Genomic DNA, 20,226 nt, shown 5'->3' on the forward strand with positions numbered 1-20,226 from the left:
CTCGCTATTTCCATGTCTCTCCCCGTATCCCCATTTCGTTATTACATTCCAGCATGATCTATTTTACACGCGCAATGCGTGAAATGTCGTCGTTTACTTCCCCTCGTGGCTTCGGATATTTGATATAAAGTAAGTGAATCGATGAAATTCTTATGTTTTGTCACCAACTCGAGGACGTTATTTTTGCATGGTTGATGATGTTTGTTTTTGGTTTGAAAATTGATTGCTTCTTGTACTGCTGATGTCAAATGGAACTGCATTCTCAGGTGGTTGTAGCATTCGTACAAAAACTCCCTCTGCGTGCGTCACGATACGGATACGAATACGAGTAATATTGTCTCAATCATTGATTCAAACTCGATTCGAATCTGAAAAATAATAATAATAATAATAACAATAAAATAATATTTATTTGAATTTAATATAAAGTGTGTAATTTTGGAAAACTATTTCTATATTATTGTTTTTACGAAGAAAATAGTGTTAAAAATCAAATATGTCAAGATACCAAATGTAAAGTTAAGAAAATAATCCCAAACTCTATTATTAAATGTTTGGCAAAAATTTGTGTGAGACGATGTCACGGGTTGTATTTTGTGAGACAGATGTCTTATTTGAGTTATCCATGAAAAAAATATTACTTTTTATGTTACGAGTATTACTTTTTATTATGAATATTGATAGGGCTGAACGTCTCACAGATAAAGATTCGTAGAGACCGTCTCAAAAGAGACCTACTCTAAATTTTTTTAGTAATAATCTTTAGAACAACTAAAAGTTTAAAAGAGGATGGTTTCTCAAATAACCACCACCTATTCAAAATTTATCTATCAGAAAATAATATTCAACCTTTAAATGTTTTTGATTCTAGTATGAACTTATTTCCGACAAACTTTTAGTAAATCAAAAGTTAGTAAAAATCTAGTTTTTTATTTAGTAGGCACCAATAGTGTTAGATTAATAAGTTTTTAGAATAAAATTTACAATTTTTAAACTATTTTATTCGTATTATAATATTACTAAATTTAATCCTTATTACAAAAAAAAAAATCATATAAATAATAAAGTACAATTTTATTACATTACTAAACCAACATATAATCTATTAGACATGTTGAATCGCGGGATAATTGAAGCAAAACAACTGCTGTAGCCCCATTGTTTATCCGGGCCTTTGCTCTCTCCGATGGCCCAATTTATTAATTAATAGTATTAAAGCTGTACTCTACTTAGTCCAGTGGACTCCAGAATTCGGGTTGAATTCGTCGGGTGGACCCAAATCACCAACAAATTTAAATGAGTTGAGTTGAAATATTCGCAACTCATTTAAAGACGGACCTCCACGGGCTGCAAGAATCTAGGGAACGTGATGCATATGATAGCATGATTATTTTCACCTTAGAGTATGCTTAAGAAATTTTTTACCAAACTGGTGTACTTAAGTATTCTCGGCTCGAGTTTGATTCGAAGCTGAGAACAAACTCCGGGGTGATGCCAAAACTTGACCAAAACCTAGGACTCTTGCGAATTTCAGTTCTAGTGGAGTTTTTTAAACTGTATATATTAAGCTCATCTATATCACTCCCGTCTCTCTTGGAGACGACTTTAAATGAGAGTATTGTGATTGATAATGGTGCATCGCATCACTTCCCAAGGAGCTATATGGCATCTATACTATGAACATATAATTAAACAAATAAAAAAAATTGGAATATTTTTTGAATAAATAAAAAGATATAATGCTCTTGGTGTGAATTAATATAATGATGGATATCAAAATTAAATAAATTCTTTCTCTAGTATACACAACCAAAAGAAATTAGATAAATATATTAAAAAAAAAGAGCATCATAAAATAGTGGTGAAAACGATAAACTAAGACGGTATTGTTTAGTAAATTATAGAGTGTTATGTAAATTTACATTTGCCAAAACAAATATAAAAATGAGAAAGTTGAATTTTTTGTTTTATATTTTACTATTTTTGTTTTTTTATGTCGTTAGATTTCAGTTTTAGTCCATCGTTTTTTGTTTTAAAGTTATTTTTTAAATATGACTCTAATGTGTAATTAGATTTGTAGTCTCGATGAAAAATCACCAAAATTGTCGAAAATATAAGATATGAAACTAGATCGAAATTTGATAATATATGACACTAAATTAAAATTTAAAAAAAGTACGGTAAATTTCAAAAAAATGCATCTGCCAATGTTTCAATTAGAATTCAGTACCTAGCTATAATTTTTTAAAAATCAGTACTTGACACATCTATACATTTAGTTTTAACTACCCATAAAGCAAACTTTACACTTTTACCCTTTATTATTTAAATAAATATATTATTTTATCCACAAAAATTATATCATTTTTCTCCATTTAAAATATAATTTTAACAAAATATTGTTTATCAATTATCATGGAATAAAAGTAAATACTTATTTTGACATATAAAGTACATATTATGGGGTTTCAGATACTTGATTTCGCTCTTTGAATACTCCGAATATATAAGAAAATACTATATTTTCGATCATTCACCATAAATTCAGTCATTGTTGGTCTTTTCATGAAAAATGCATTAGGATGATTTATTCATGTCATTTAATTTTTTTTTAAAAAAAAACATCGGTCATCATGAAATAAGATTAAATATTTATTTTGATCAACAAAATACTTATTTTGGAGTTCCAAATGCTTGATTCTACTCTTTGAATACTCCAAATGTGTAAGAAAATATTGGATCTTCAAGCTATCACAATAAATTCAATAATTGTTGGTATTTTCATTGAAAATACATTAAGATGACTTATTCATGTCATCTAATTTTTGAAAAAACACAGTTTCTCACTCATTGTTGAATTAGAAAAATTACTTATTTTGATCGATAAAATACCTATTTTCGTGTTCCAAATATTTGATTTGGCTATTTGAATACTTCAAATGTGTAAGAAAATACTTAAGTTTCAAGTAATATTACGTGAATTTTGATTGTGTCATTTGTGAAGTTAAAGTGTGATACTTAAATTGGTACACATAGTATCTAATTAGAGTATATAAATACACGATTTTAACCCGTAAATACGCATATCCAATTATTTGAGGATGCCAAAATATAATTTGAAGTTAATATTAAGTGACACCGATGATGATATTCTTGAAGCAAAAATGTGATACCTATATTAATACAAATAATACATAATTCGAGTTCATAAACACTTGATTTTACCTTTTAAATACTCAAATTCGATTGAGTATGTCTAAATATATAATTTGAAGATAATATTGAATATTTTTTGATGATGAGATTTGTGAATAAAAAACGTGCTACCTAAATTGGTACAATTAGTACCTAATTTGATTTCACATATAATTGATTTACCCTTTTAAGACTCAATTTTGATTATTTTGGGATATAAAAAATATAGTTTCAAGTAATATTGAATTTTTGATGTGTCATTTGTGAAGTTAATTAGTGCAAAAAATATCTAATTCGAGTCTACCAATAATTTATTTTACTCCCTAAATGAGAAGTATTTTAATTTGAGTTTGCAAATACTTGATTTCGTAAATGAGATACCCATAATATTTATTAAAATACTGGATATTTGAATAAGCAACGTAAGTTCACCAAATGTTGGTATTTTTACGGAAGATACATTTGGATGATATATTCATCTCATTTAATAATTAAAAAAAAAAAACAAATTCTCAACTAAGCATGAAAATTTTAAAGTACTTAGTTTTACTTGAGAATTACGTAATTTGAGTTTGCAAATACTTGATTTCGTAAATGAGATGCTCACAATATGTATTAAAATACTAGGTATTCGAATAGGGAACGTAAGTTCACCAAGTATTGATATTTCCAGGGAATAAGAATTTGGATGACATATTCATATCATTTAATATTTTTTCTGTAAAAGAAAAACAGAATCCCAAGTAAGCATAAAAATTTTAAAGTATTTGTTTTTATTTGAGAAGTACGTAATTTGAGATTGCAAATATTTAATTTGGTACATGAGATACTCATAATATGTAATAGAATACTGGATATTCGAATATGCAACGTAAGCTCACCAAGTGTTTATCTTTCCTTGGAAGATGAATTTGGATGACATATTCATGTCATTTAATATTTTTTTTGTAAAAAAAAAACACTTTCTCAACTAAGTATTGAAATTTTAAAATACTTATTTTTACTTAAGAAGTATCTAATGTGATACCTGAATTAATACAAATAATACCTAATACGAGTCCACAGATACTTGATTTTACCATTTAAACTCAAATTCGATTATTTGATGGTGTCAAAATATATAATTTGAAGTCAATATTGAGTTGCATTTGATGATGAGATCTGTGAAATAAAAATGTGATACATAAATTATTACAAGTACTATATAATTAGATTCTACTGATAATTGATTTTACCATTTAAAAATTCAAATTTGATAATAAGTATAATGAAATAATATTGATGCATATAATGAATGATTACCAATAAATATTATGAAAGAATACTAATGAGGATGGTATCAAACGAAGTATTGCATTGTCATTTAATGAATACCAACAAGTATTGTGAATGAATATTAATGATATTATAAATTAATACTCAGAAGTATACAGAAAAAATATTTATAAGTATAATGAATAATTACCAATAAGTATTATGTCAAATAAGTATAATTGTCAAATAAGTCATTCAATGAATATCAAAAAGTATTGTCAATTAATATTTATGAGTATTTTATAAATCATTGATCCAAGAATCGATAAATATGCTTAAAGTGCAAACTTCAAGCTCATTTACGAATTATGTTTATAATGCATCTCTCAATTAGTCCATGATGAATAATGAACTATGTTTATTTATTTAAATGATATGAATAAGTATCATATGAATTTTCCATGGAAATATTGTATATTCGAATATCCAGTATTTTAATGCATATTGTGAGTATCTCATGTACGAAATCAAGTATTTGCAAACTCAAATTAGGTACTTCTCAAGTAAAACTAAGTACTTTAAAATTTTCATGCTTAAAAATATATTAAATAAAATGAATATGCAATCCATGCTTAGTGATCGAGCAAAACTTTCATTGTAAAATTATTAGTAAAAATTAATGATATTCAAGCTCGAAATAATCGCAAGTGCACGATGTCAAGTAATAATATAGTCATGGACTTTCAATAATCGCAAGTGCACGATGTCAAAATGTTCCGTGCTTAGTGATTGAGCAAAACTTTCATTGTCTAGGGACCGTATTTCTCAATTATTATTTTCAATTACTCAATTTTTAGCAGCGATACTTCAGATGATTGTTTACTACTACGATTATTAAATAAAAACTCAATGAAATGGTTCAAAGATTAATGATGAAATAAAGAAGTTATAATGATTGATTAAAGTTCAATGAGAAATGAATTTGTTGGAAATCTCGGTTCACCTACCCCTCTCTAATATACTTAATTCGTTAGACAATTATCTATGCTTTCGACGAGATTTCGTATCCAATTGAACACGCTCTCTCAAACTATGCCAAAATAATTCAACTCAGTGAAGTAATTAAATCTCTTTAATTATTTATCAATGGTGAATTGCATGTCGTTTTATTAAATCCCATAGCTTTTGACCTACTGGACTATGACTATCGACGTGTATCCGACTTCATATTTCTCTGTAAATTGTAAATCCACGGATTATGATATTTGTTCCTATCACGGGCTATTCTCTCGAAGAACATTGTCCGAAAATCTTCAAATCTTCGCTCTAAGCTATTTTCCTCTTTCAAAGCTTTGTGGCTGCTGAAAAGTCTTTGAACATGTCAACTAATTACATCTTGGATGGAAACATGAGCACTTTGTGAACTTACGTTACATATTCGAATATCCAGTATTTTAATACTGATTATGAGTATCTCAGTTACCAAATCAAGTATTTTAAAACTGAAATTAGGAATTTTGCAAGTAAAATTAAGTACTTGAAAAAGTTCAATATTTGGTTGCGAATTTGTTTTTTTTTTTTTTTACAATTAAAAAAACTATTAAATGAAATGAACATGTCATCCAAATGTATCTTGGATGGAAATGCGAGCACTTGGTGAACTTACGTTGCATATTTGAATATGCAGTATGATAATACCCATTCTGAGTATCTCATTTACCAAATAAAGTATTTTAAAATTGAAATTAGGTATTTCGCAAGTAAAACTAAGTATTTGAAAAAGTTTAATGATTAGTTACGAATTTTTTTTAACAATTAAAAAATAATAAATGAAATGAACATGTCATCCAAATGCATCTCGGATGAAAATGGGAGCATTTGGTGAACTTACGTTACATATTCTAATATCCAGTATTTAATACTCATTCAAGTATTTTAAAAGTGAAATTAGGTATTTCGCAAGTAAAACTAAGTACTTTAAAAAGTTCAATACTTAGTTGCGAATTTGTTTTTCTTTTAAAAATTAAAAAAATATTTAAATGAAATGTACATGTCATCTAAATGGATCTTGGATAGAAATACGAGCACTTGGTGAACTTACATTGCCTACTAGAATATCCAGTATTTTATTAACTTGTATGAGTATCTCAATTACCAAATCAAGCATTTAAAATTGAAATTAGGTATTTCGCAAATAAAAGTAAGTACTTCAAAATGTTCAATGCTCAGTTGCAAATTTTTTTATATAAAAAAATAATTAAATGAAATGAACATGTCATCTAAATGCATCTTGGATGGAATGCGAGCATTTGGTAAACTTACGTTGTATATTCGAATATACAGTATTTTAATACTCATTCTGAGTATCTCATTTACCAAATCAAGTATTTTAAAATTGAAATTACGTATTTCGAAAATAAAACTAAGTATTTGAAAAAGTTCAATGCTTAGTTGCGAATTTGTTTTTTTAACAATAAAAAAATAATTAAATGAAATGAACATGTCATCCAAATGGATCTTGCATGAAAATGCGAGCATTTGGTGAACTTGTGTTGCATATTCGAATATTCAGTATTTTAATACACATTCTGAGTATTTCATTTACTAAATCAAGTATTTTAAAACTAAAATTAAGTATTTCGCAATTAAAAATAAGTATTTCAAAAAGTTCAATTAGTTGAGAATTTGTTTTTTTTTTAAATAAAAAATATTTAAATTTAATTTATATGTCATCCAAATGCATTGGGAATGATGAGTGGAAAGAGAAAATGACCAATAAAAATAGGTATTTATATAATTTTTTATTAATTAAAAGGGTAAAAAGGTAAATATGCATGAAACATGTAGTAAAAACTAAGTTGGTCTTTTGTCAGGTACTAAAATACAAAAATAAACTTATAGGTACTGAATCTTAAATAAATCATAGACAGAGATATTTTTCTACAAATTGCCCAAAAAATTATGACAAACTATTTATTCTTTTAAAAAAACTCAACAATTTATTTAAATATAATGGTCCATGTCTTCCCCCGAGTCTCCATCCTCCGCAAGCATGAAATTATCCGGGAATTACGTGCCAATTTCATTTATGTCCCTTTATGAAATGTCCCATCAAAAAATTATTAATGTTCATCCGTACTTCTAATTTTTTTATTGAAAAATCGTGTTTATATGTGAGATTGATTAATTCTATTTATATTTATAATAAATTTTATATTTTAGATATAAAAAGAATGATTATTTATATACAATCTAAAAAAAATATTCAATAAATTTAAGGTAAAAATTATATGAGATGGTTTCACGGGTCGTATTTTATGAGACGGATCTCTTATTTGGGTCATCCATGAAAAAATATTATTTTTTATGCTAAGAGTATTACTTTTTATTGTGAATATCGGTAGGATTTACCCGTCTCACAAACAAAGATTTGTGAAAACGTCTCACAAGAGACTTACTCTAGATTTAATTGATTAAAAAAAAAAGTAAACCAACAAGAAGTCATCAATGTTATTAATTTTTTTAAAAAAAAAACAAAAAAACAAAGACTACACCACTAAATTAAATATAGGTTACTCCCCCAAATCAGCCAAAAAACTAGATCAACCAATTGACTTTCACAATCAAATTTTTATATGTAGTCCCAATGAAATTATGATCCACGATAAGTTATGTACCAACTTGACCATTAAGAAATTAATGGTAATGGCTTTTTCAAATATCTAATTATATAGTCCATGATTATAGTATTACTGTTTTCTAAATAAATTATTATACAAACTTGGTCTATGTTGATTAATTAAAGTATTAAGGAAATGTTAGCTATGCTATATTGGTCTATGAGTCTATCGTTAGTTTAGTAGATAATGTTGTGCCAAACGTATGGTGGAAATAAACATCAAATTTAAAAAACATCGAATTTTTGGTAATATATCGAGATTATCGTATCGAAAAAATATCGAATTTTCAGTATATCGAAGATTTACGGTACGGTAACAATATCGAATTTTTTGGTATGACAATGATATGAAATTTAAAATTTTCGATATAAACCGGAAACAAAATACCGAAAAAAAATATGTAAATTTTTTAAAATATATAATATTTTAAAACAATAAATTTATAAAATTTTAAAAAATGTAAGATTTGTTGGTATAAAACGATATATACCGATACCGTTCCGAAATCTCGGTATATCGTACAATTGCAGTATAATCGGTATGTTAGTTATGTGTACCAAAATTTCGATATACCGATTTTTGATGTAACGAAAAGTTTGGTACAATATCGGTATGAATTTGTTTATACTGTGACTTTCGGTACGATATATAATTTTCGGTACGATATGTATATCACCCTAGCCAAATGTAGCAATATTTGTAATAAACAATTTTTTTAACAAGTCTGTCTCACAAAATATGATCTGTGATATCTATCTCAGTACAAGTTTTTATTTAAGAATAACAAGTCTTTCGTTTTTTATTGAAAAATATCTCCGTAATTTAATCCTTTCACTGATGGTGGTGTAAGGAATCAATCGATGTGTTTACACGTATTCGTTACATTTTATTAACTTTATTTTATCATGGTTATATCTCGTAAGCAGAAAGAAAATAATTAATTATTAAAACATTTTGTGGTCATTAGATTTTTTAAGATCTTTGTAGAACAAAATTAAATTTCTTAAGCAACTATATTATAATAATTAATTTGACCATCATGGTACGTTTTCGGACAAGTGGGCTCTTACGTTTAATATGGGGCAGTTGGTCTACCTTTAATTTTAGCATGCCAAAAATAACTTCTATTCCTTCCTGTAAAATTGTAAGGAAATTTTCTTTTTATACGAGTAAAATGTTTATCAGAGTAATTCTTTTCATATCTCAATATTTTTAGACATGTGGATCTCTCGTATATTAATGAAGTTAGAGTAGGTCTCTTGTGAAAAGGTCTAATGTCTTTATTTGTGAAACGGGTCAACCCTACCGATGTTAACAATAAAAAGTAAAATTTTTTCATGGATGACCCAAATAAGAGATATATCTCACAAAATACGACCCGTAAGACCGTATCACACAAGTTTTTGCCTTGAAAAATTAAACACAATGGTTTTTGTTAGAATGAATATGTATATAATAGATTTTTTACACACAGAGTATCGAAATTGGTCGCCCTAATAATTTTTTTCAATAATATAATAAATTTCTATTTATTTTTGTCGATATTCAATTCAAATCCTTGTCAAATTATTCCTTACCCCACGAGACCGTGTACTTCTAGTGCATGATGGTAAATCCCTAATACTTGATTTGATTTATATTTTAAAATTATTTATAAAAGATACTATGATTTATATAATATATTATTTCTGTATAGTTATCATAATTCTTGAGTATGTCTTGTCAAATCTTTAGCTCCACTGAGCCCTTCCAGCCGTCAGGTTATATAACTAAGAAAAAAGGACCATATGTCGAGTTGTTGAGAGGCACAAATCAATGATAATTATAACTAAAAATGGAAATAATATTTTGGAATATGAATTATCTTATTAAATCCATTGAATGAAAAGTCTAACTCGTTACGCTGCCAGATCAAAACATCGTGGTTTATATAATATATGTTGTTTGTGTATCGAATATTAGAGAGGATCGAAGAATCATTATAATGAATAAAATGTTATTATATTTTATCTCACAAACCGTATATATATATATATATATATATGTATATGTATATATATGTATATATGTGTGTGTGTGTGTTCACATAAGCTTATACTATAACGAAAATAAAATTAAGAACAATTATATATGTTATATGTCTTTTGTGAGACTGTTCTCACGAATCTTTATCTGTGAGACGTGTCAACCCTACCGATATTCACAATGAAAAGTAATATTCTTAGCATAAAAAGTAATATTTTTTCATGAATGACCCAAATAAGAGATCCGTTTCACAAAATACGACCCGTGAGACCGTCTCACACAAGTTTTTGTAATATGTTAGATGTGAATTTTGGTTGGTTTATTTTTGAGATTATAGTGCGAAAAAATTAAAATATTGTTTTGAAGATTTTGGATATAGAGATATAAGGAACAAGATATTTGTATGAATATTTTAAAGATACGAAGAATATATTGGATAACATTATCATGACAATATGTGATACAAAATTTGAAAAGATAATATAAAAGAATGTTCATTAATTTTGAAGATTGTCGAGACTGATCATGTGTGATCGAGGAAGGCCATAAGTTTTAAGTGACATATTATTCGGATAGAATATCAATTTTTCGAGAGACTTTTTGTGAAGAAAATGAATAAGTTCATTCCGTGTTATATTTTGTGTCGCGACAAATGCTACCACAAAATTCAAACAACGCAACTTTATCATTTTGATTTGAGAGCTTTTATGTTGCTGATGGCACAGAAGTGTTCACTGATTGATTATTCATTTATCGGGAGAGAAAGATAACATTATAGGGAGAGAACAATTTGCATACTATCGAAAGAAGTTCGAGTTGACTGATATTGAAGACGAGTGGTATTCGTCAAGTGAAATCTACTCAATATGTTTGTTATTGAGGTGTCATTGGAAAATATGTAGTCTTTTATTTGATCAATCCTTGTGTGATTGCAATTTCATTATATTTATTGAATTTGCTTGATAGCTAGACATGATCTTGTGGAAATAGGACGGTTGGACCGAACCATATTAAAATTCTACGATTTCTTATTTTTACTTTTAGTTTTATTATTATTGTTTTTAAATTAAACTGATCATGAAAACTAACTAAAATAAGAGAAATCAAATAAAAAAATATAGGTTTATACTTTTTTAAAAAAATCAATCAGCATTCATTCATTGGTAGGACATTATTGAAAGTGTGGATGCAAAATTAGGTCTACTCACCACATGGATGCAACTTTTTGCATCAACCGTATCACATGGGCAACCTTTCATTGTATCATGTTTGATCATTAAAAGATGGATGTGTATTCTTGGACAATGTTCGCGAAAGTAGTACACTTCACCTATTTGAAAACTCAAAAAAAAAAAAAAAAACATATAACCTCTTGTATATTTGTAACGACTGAACCAATATAGGCCTCGACCTATATCTATGTATCACTATTGGTCATGGGTCGTTAGGATGGTCCAGCATAAGCTGCACCGTCACTAATAGAATATCACTTTAAGAATCTAAGTACTTAAGTCTGAAGGTCCTGGGTTCAAGTATTGGAGAAGGCGAAATATGACCGGTCGTAGTGGTACATGAGTATGGGTCGATGCACATATCGGTTCAGCCTAATGGCTCGTGATCGTTATAAAAAAAAAGCTCTAACGGTCTTTCGAAATGCGCGAAGTAAGGTAATTTCGAGCCGGACGAGAATAAAAGTAAGGTATTTTTAAAAAAACGGTCTTTCGAAATGTACGAAGTAAGGTAATTTCGAGCCGGACGAGAATAAAAGTAAGGTATTTTTAAAAAAAATTTAAAAATCAAGACTTAGTTGTGTTGGTTACTATGATCGATCTGGATTTTTTTTTTAAAAAAAATTATTCAATCATCTTACAAAACAAATTTTTATATAGGTCCACATGCGAGGTTCAATAATTATATGCCAATTAAAAGTCTTGAACAAAATTGTTATTATTTTTATATAAAAATATATAACTAGTTTAGTAAATATTCAGTGCATTTTTGGAAATTTTTAATCCACCCCTACTGAATCAGACCTTTTATCACATGGTTCTTTTTTAACGGTAGAAATCATCATAAAAATAAATATTTAATAATATAAAATATATAATTTAAATAATTTTTATTGGAGTAAGTCTTACTCGTACGTACTTCGAGATCTACATTGAATAATGGCCTATTTCATCGATGCTGCCCCATGGGGTACTGTCCTTAATCATTTATTAGTTGGCAAGTGGCAATTAATTTCAAGCTTTTTAAATAAATAAAAATTTATTAAAAACCTTATGTGTTATCTCAATTTGGACGTTTCACTAACCATGGTTCAATTTTTTAAAATGATTTATTTTTAAAAAAACATTTGACCTTCATTCCTTCTTCCGCCGTCATCTCTCAAAAAATTCAACAAATTTGCAATTCAAAGAATTAACCAATTCAATTTCAAATAACTGGTATATGAAAATCGTGTAAACCTCAGCAGCATTAATCAACAATGGATGATTTTTCAAAATCTGTGCAGGCTTACCATGACGACAACAAGTATCCTCTGTCTTTTCCTTATTCCGCCAATTATTTTGAATTTTTGCATAATTCATCACAAATTCATACAAAGAACTCATTTTGTTGCATGCCTTTTTCAAAGTCATATTTGTGGCCTCTCACTCCTCGAAGTTGCCAAAAGTCCCGCACTAAACCTTCCACTACTAAAGGCAGTAGCCCATTTTTCCCTGAGTTTGTACATCCCATTCAACCATCTATGATCATCCAAATTATATGTATCAATCATATATTTCCATGTGGCCTCAAATTCATCTTCAGATTCACAATAAGTCATGCATTTATACCATAGATGTTTAAAAGCTGAATCTCCATTTAAACTCCCAAAGTGTGAAGGAGCATTTTGATTTATATGCCACTGACATAAACGATGATGTGAATGTGGAAAAACTGTTTCGATGGCATTCATCATAGCTTGACATTGATCTGAAAAAATAGTTTGAGGTTGCTTTCCATTCATAGAATCAAGAAATGTTGTAAACAACCATTCAAAAGAACTTTCGGTTTCATCTGACATTAAGGCCAAGCCAAACATCACATTCTGCATATGGTGATTTATACCAACAAATGGAGCACATATCAAATTATACTTATTTGTTCTATATGTTGTATCAATCGACAAGACATCACCAAAATTTTCATAATCAACCGCACTTCTATAGTCCCTAAAGAAAAAGTTCATCACCCTATCGTCATCATCCAATTGCACGTTCCAGTAAAAGTAATTCTCTTTATTCGGCGTATTTATAAAATATTTAATAAGCGCAGTGGCATCTCCATTCTCAACTTTGGTATGTTTTTTCAGTCGACTCATATGATCATATGCATCCTTTCTAGTAAAACCCAAATTTTCTGACCCACATGCTTCATTTTCCATGAAAGAAACAGCCGCAGAGACAGATATTCCAGCATTTACCATAGCTTCTATAATAGACTTTTTTGCATGTGATATATTGCGTGCCGATCTTAACAAGTGAGTTTGATCCTGTGCAAACATCTCATGGTTATGCTCTTCCACAAATCTACTAACTCTCCATTGACCCCCATTTTCTCTTGAAATTTTCAGTTTGGCTTTACAATTAGTTCTAGTGAGCAGTTTTTGATAAATTGGAATCTTTTTACTAGATCTTTTTTCATCTTTCAAACCTTCACATGAGCAATTGAATTCCTTTGATTGAAGTTCATCAGTATGGGAAAAACATCGTTGTTCACCCTTCCTTACACTAAATCCCTTGGCATGTGCGTATTGACAATACAATAAATAAGCTTCTTCAAGAGTGTTCACAATCTTACCCACTTCTAGTTTGCTCTTCAAAACATCGACAATGAAGTTTTCAGTTTGTACCTCTCCATTTTCTTGCATAGAAAAATTAGGGAGTCCAGGTTGCGTTTTTGGAATCTGATCAATTTCGGTTTCTTCCCCGTAGTCTTCCTCCAACTTTTCAAGTGCCTTTGATTTGTCATCTTTCATTCCCAAAAAAAAAAAAAAAAAAAAAAGACCAACTGGATCTAATTTAAAAAAAAAACAAATTAGATGAAGGAAACATACATGTATTCAAGTACCACATATTACAAAAATATGGACATAAACAAGAGAATAATCTACTGTATTTTACTTTTAAAAAAATTACAAGGGTCTAATGTAGAGTTTAGGCAGTCTTTTATTATGAATCGGAGCTCTTGGTGCTTACTCTATAATATTTAAAAAATGAATATAAGTAGAGGACTGAAATTGTTTCAGTTTAAAAAATTGAACCATGGTTAGTGAAACGTCCAAATTGAGATAACACATAAGGTTTTTATTAAATTTTTATTTATTTAAAAAGCTTGAAATTAATTGCCACTTGGCAACTAATAAATGGTTAAGGGCAGTACCCCATGGGGCAGCATCGATGAAATAGAGTTGCTAATTACGCTCCACATAATGTCCATCTTCAATATATCTATCATGATACTTTTTATCCCATCTCATCTCACAACATTATTTATCTACTTCTATCTTATGTGTTTTTGTCAAACATCTAATATTTGATAGTTATTATGAAGCAAATATATACCTAAAATCTCAATAATTTTAAAATGAGTTGTTATATATCCTTATGTATGACACAGTCGTGAACTCGAATATTGGTGAGCTTTGATTAAAAAAAATAAAATAAAACTATATAATTTATGTGTTTATGATTGTATGAACGCTATCATACTATTCGATTGAACCGCTGATCCCAACATAAATGTCGATCTTTATGAAACTAACATTTTTCGTAAAAATAGTCATATGATTAGTCGATATCAATAATGAGAGGCGGTTCATCTTTCCTAATATTATATTAGTGTTCATTAAGCTTAAATGAATAATAATCTTCTCCTTCCACACCTTATAATTATAACTTGGAATCTCGGAAATTACAAAATTAATATCAGAGTAATTAACAGGACGAAGTGTTGTAAAATAAATAAGTAAAATGCATGCTAATGTTCGCAAACGAAGCAATAAATCATATGTCATGTTTTACTCTTGCAAATCATGAGATAAATATGAATCATTGACATAAAAATTGTCCGCGAGATAAATTTTTTATTCAATTAGATTCATATACTTAATGAAAGAGCTATTGAATTATACTGTATTCTTAATCCACGTGGATAAATTAAGAAAATAATTCAATATCGTATCCTAATTAATTATATTTAACACAATAAAATTTCACGCGAGATAAATTTTACTGTTCATATATAATTAATTACAATTTATAGCCTTTAGATCAAATGTGATTTTTCAATTATTTATGTATTTTTTATTCAATCGAAGATTTTGTGGCTACTCTTCAATTAATTAAAAACATATGAATTACTCATATATTGAATTATTTATGCATAAAATATTTATTCTCCAAGTATTACCAAAATGATGAATAATTTTACGTAATTTATGTTTGCAGAACTAAACGTGATTTAAAATTAATGTCTAATTTTAATTCAATTAAAGATGATGTGATTATTCTTTAATAACTTAAAATTATATGAATCACTAAATTGCAAACATATAAATATTTATGCTCTTAATAATTTACCATAATAAATGTTTTTCATTTGATCTTCGACCTAGTTAATGTATGATTTTTCATAATTAAGAGTGTTATGGCTAAACCTTAATTATTTAAAATTACACTGATTCATAATCTTTAAATACATAAATCCTAGACAGAGCAATGTTCATCAGGAAGACTAATGTCAAGTCAAGGAAATTTAAATCGATTTATGAAAAACTCCTTCAGATTATGTTTTCATGTGTATTTTATATTTATTGTTACTTAAATATCCACATTATTTTATATTTAAGCTTCGTGTCTCTTGCTTAATTATCTTGTTCATCTCCTCGCACGCGTCATGGATATCTTATATATCTTCGAATAAAAAATGGTACCAAATAATTGTCAAACTTGATAAATTTGATGAGAAAAGGAGCAGAAATTTCCTACGGGAATAACTATCGTGAATCGAAATTTCATGCGAAATATATACTATTTTTATATATTATATGAAACAAACCTAATGTTTTGTAGAAATTTCATCGATTGTGGATTTATCGTAAGCATTGATGGCTAATTATAATTTGACATCTGTTGGTTTTGGATTCAATCAACTCGATTTTGAGTAGGTCTCTTGTGAGACGGTCTCACGAATCTTTATATGTGTGACGGATCAATCCTACCGATATTCGCATTAAAAAGTAATACTTTTAGCATTAAAAGTAATATTTTTTATGGATTACCCAAATAACAGATCTGTCTCACAAAATACGACCCGTGAGATCGTCTCACACAAGTTTTTGACTTCGATTTTTATGGAAATTTTATAGCTTTTTTAAAAGGAAATATTAAACGATCTTGCTTATATCAATGTTTGAAATTTTTATGCAATACGTAACCACACATTTGTTCGTACTTATCTAGACAATATCGACCGTCCATTAATTTTTAATTTTCTTGGGTTGGGGTTGGTTTACATCTCACACGCATTGCACACTGATTTGAGTCGATATTTTATTTGTTTCAAAGTTCAACATCGATTTGATTTTTATAAATTTTTATATATTTGAAGGTTAAACGTACGTCAACTAAATATAAAGTGTAGATATCTATGAACCTTCATAAACATGAATGTTAACAACTATCCCGAGTCACGACGATTTTCTCGACTTAATTCGAGTAATAATACCGAATTAATTAAATAAATTACTTGATTATTTTGTTGAATAGGTTTCTTGTGAGACATAAACATCAATGTTAACAACTATCCCGACGATTTTCTCAACCTAATTCGAGTAGTAATACCAAATTAATTAAATAAATTGCTTGATTATTTTGTTGAGTATGTCTCTTGTGAGACGATCTCACGAATCTTTATCTGTGAGACGAGTTAACCCTACCGATATTCACAATAAAAAGTAATACTCTTAGCATAAAAAGTAATATTTTTCATAGATGATCCAAATAAGATATCCGTCCCGTAAGATCGTCTCACACAAATTTTTGCCTATTTTGTTAACTAAGAATTGGATAGTTCATCTCCTCATCTACCAAGTCAATAGCCTTTACAAAAATGTTATATACTAAAAATAGATAATCAAATTTGAAGAATCAAAATCATCATTTTATCAACTTAATTTGACATTTTGATTAAGCTAAGTAGAAATTAATGTAAAAGTTAATGTTAAAAACATTTAAAAATATGATTTTTATAAGTGATTATCGAAAAATTAAATTTTTAAGAGATTGCAAACACTAGGTTAATAAAATATTGATCGATCAATTCGATGTAATAGATATAATTGTTTTCAAAGTTTTTAAACATTACAAATTGTAAGTGTTACAACGTTATCGATCAAATTAAGGTTTGAAAAATATATCCGCCGGTTCAGTGTTGGAGCGGTGCTATTTAATTTAAGGTGGCTGTCTTGGATTTGATATCAAATCAATTGAATAAGGTGATTTGAATTTGATAAAATATTTGAGATAATATATTTGAAATTCTCTACTAGATTCAAAAAATAAATTATTTAAAAATTTGAAATTCATTATTAAATTAATTTATACGAACAAAATAAATTAATTTGTGTTACTTATTTGAAATCATTAATTTTGAATTTATCAATTCAAACACTTTAGATTTATGTTTGACCGGAAGTAGGTATTGTTTGAATCAATTGTCAAATCAAATCCATTCACTTTAATCCATCCATCAAGACGCAATTTTAGAATTTACACCAAAAATTCAGAAAATTTGTAGCAAATACGTAGATTTTCACTCAAAAACTATTTAAGACCATTTATAGGATTTTTTTTATAATTTATAAGTTGTCTTAAAGAGTTTGTGATATTTTTCAAATATATATATTTATATGTTTAATAATAATAATAATAATAATAAATAAATAAATAAATATAAATAAATAAAAAATAAAAGTCCCAACAAATTGTTCAGGACCTCCTCAAAAGACTGAAATTTTTTGTTCAACACTTGTTTCGAAAACAAATGGGATAAAAATTGCTAGCTAATACCTACCTACTAAGTTTAATTAGATGTATTATATTCCGCAAGTACTCGCCCCTTATTAATGCAATTTACCTAATTAAGATATGTAAACGAATCGAATAGGCTTAAATATTAATAACAAAAATTAAGACTTGAATTCAGCTTGAATTGAGTTGAGTATATTCGAGCACAATTTGAAACTCAATTTTTTTCATTTTTTGCCTCGAGTTCAGCCAGAAATATAATTCAATTTCGATTATCGAAATCTTCGAACCTATTCGCAAGCTATTTGAACTATTGTTCGAAAAGTAAAATTCGAGAACGAAGGTTTGAAATGTCCGAAATGCTCGGAATGTCTGAAAGGGTCTAAATGTATATATATTTAATATATAATAATATATTTGTAATAAAATATTAGGTTACAGAAACTCGCGAGCTATCGAACAAAATAATTTTGCCTGAAGTTCGATAAATTTGAATAAAATAAAATATTTATCAACCCAAACGAACTGACTCGATTCGTTTACGACCATAAATTAACATTTAGGTAAGAATCTCACTAAAGTAATGGATTCCCAAATTAGTACGTTAAATTGGTGTCCAATTTTTTTTTATTAATCTCAGTTAAAGCACATGTCTTTAGCTAATTATCAATTATGAAAGTTAGTATTCAACGTAAGTGGTGAAAGTGGGTTTATTCGGTATCAATATAAATCAAAAGGGTAAAAGTATACTTCATCGTGGTAGGACGGAAAGTCATGCATCAATTCGAAACAAGAATTTTTTATTGATTTAAATAAAGACAAAAATTTGTGTGATAAGATCTCACATGTTGTATGAGACTGAGCTCTTATTTGGATTATCCATGAGAAAATATTATTTTTGTGCTAATAGTGTTATTTTTTATTGTGAATATCGATAACGTTACCGTATTAAGACAAGTGACCTACTTATAAATAAAATATATTTATCAATTAATACTTTATTTATTTAATTAATATCGTCTTCTCTCTCACATACCAATGAATAAAATAAATCAATTTGACCAGAACTCCACACCTCCGCCTCTCTATATAAACCTTTCGATCCCCTTCTCTCTCCTCACCCCTCTCTGTCTGAAAATCTACACAATTTTAATTTAATAATTTTATTAATTTTCCACAAAACAATAAAATAATATAAATCTTCTGCACTGTCTCTTACTTCTCTGGTTTCTTCAATGGCGGAGACTCAACCAAAACGCCACAGAGAAGAGCCCCAGTCCCTTGATTTCGAGGAAGCCAACCCATGTACAAAGCGTCATAAGCCTTACAACAACATACTCTCTCTTCTGGAAGAAGAAGAAGAAGAAGACGAGACGGAGCCGACCTCGGAACCGCCAAATGAAGATCTGTCGGCCATGTTCACCACCCTCCAGCAAGAACTCTCCTCCTCCACCAGCTGTGATTCCACGGCCTTCGACGACTTCGATTTTGTCCCTTACTCGTCGGTGGAAGGGGAGGTGGAGGAGCTAACTGCCCACCACCAGATAAGCACCGAATCCTCCACCTCCGCCGTCTGCAGCCCGAGATCCAGTGACGGAGAGGGAGAAGATGAGGGGGTTAAATCGGTCATGAGGCATCTTCTCGAAGCCTCCGACGATGAGCTCGGGATTCCTAACAGAGAGGATAATGACGTTGTTGAAATGAAATCTGGAGAAAATTTCCCCTTTGCTTTGAGTGATCATGGGCTGTGGGAGCTTGAAGATGAGACTGCTAACTACTATACCGTGCTACAGTCTGAACTGTTCATGTAGTTTTTGTCCCCTTTTTTCTGGGGTTACCATATGAAAATTAGATAATCTTTAGGGATGTAAATGTAAAAAAAAAGGAATCGAGGGTAACTTGAAAAAGAAAATGGAAGGCGGGTTTGTGTTTTCAGTTTGGTCCCTATTATTTGGTGGAATAGCTGGCTTACCCCTTGTTACTTGTTAGGATAGATA

General features: G+C 28.7%; 2 protein-coding genes across 2 annotated transcripts; one reads left to right on the top strand and one right to left on the bottom strand.

Annotated features, from left to right (window-relative positions):
- Window positions 1-12,792: 12,792 nt before the first annotated feature.
- Window positions 12,793-14,178, bottom strand: LOC142542056 (protein FAR1-RELATED SEQUENCE 5-like). The gene has a single exon (XM_075648503.1). It carries the CDS (start codon window positions 14,176-14,178, stop codon window positions 12,793-12,795), a length of 1,386 nt encoding a protein of 461 aa, XP_075504618.1.
- Window positions 14,179-19,329: 5,151 nt separating this feature from the next.
- LOC142543494 (uncharacterized) lies at window positions 19,330-20,164 on the top strand. Its single transcript, XM_075650792.1, has one exon. It carries the CDS (start codon window positions 19,465-19,467, stop codon window positions 20,038-20,040), a length of 576 nt encoding a protein of 191 aa, XP_075506907.1. The 5' UTR covers window positions 19,330-19,464; the 3' UTR covers window positions 20,041-20,164.
- The last annotated feature ends 62 nt before the right edge of the window (window positions 20,165-20,226 follow it).

This window comes from Primulina tabacum, chromosome 4 (genome assembly GCF_025594145.1).
Source record: "Primulina tabacum isolate GXHZ01 chromosome 4, ASM2559414v2, whole genome shotgun sequence".
Lineage (NCBI taxonomy): Eukaryota > Viridiplantae > Streptophyta > Magnoliopsida > Lamiales > Gesneriaceae > Primulina > Primulina tabacum.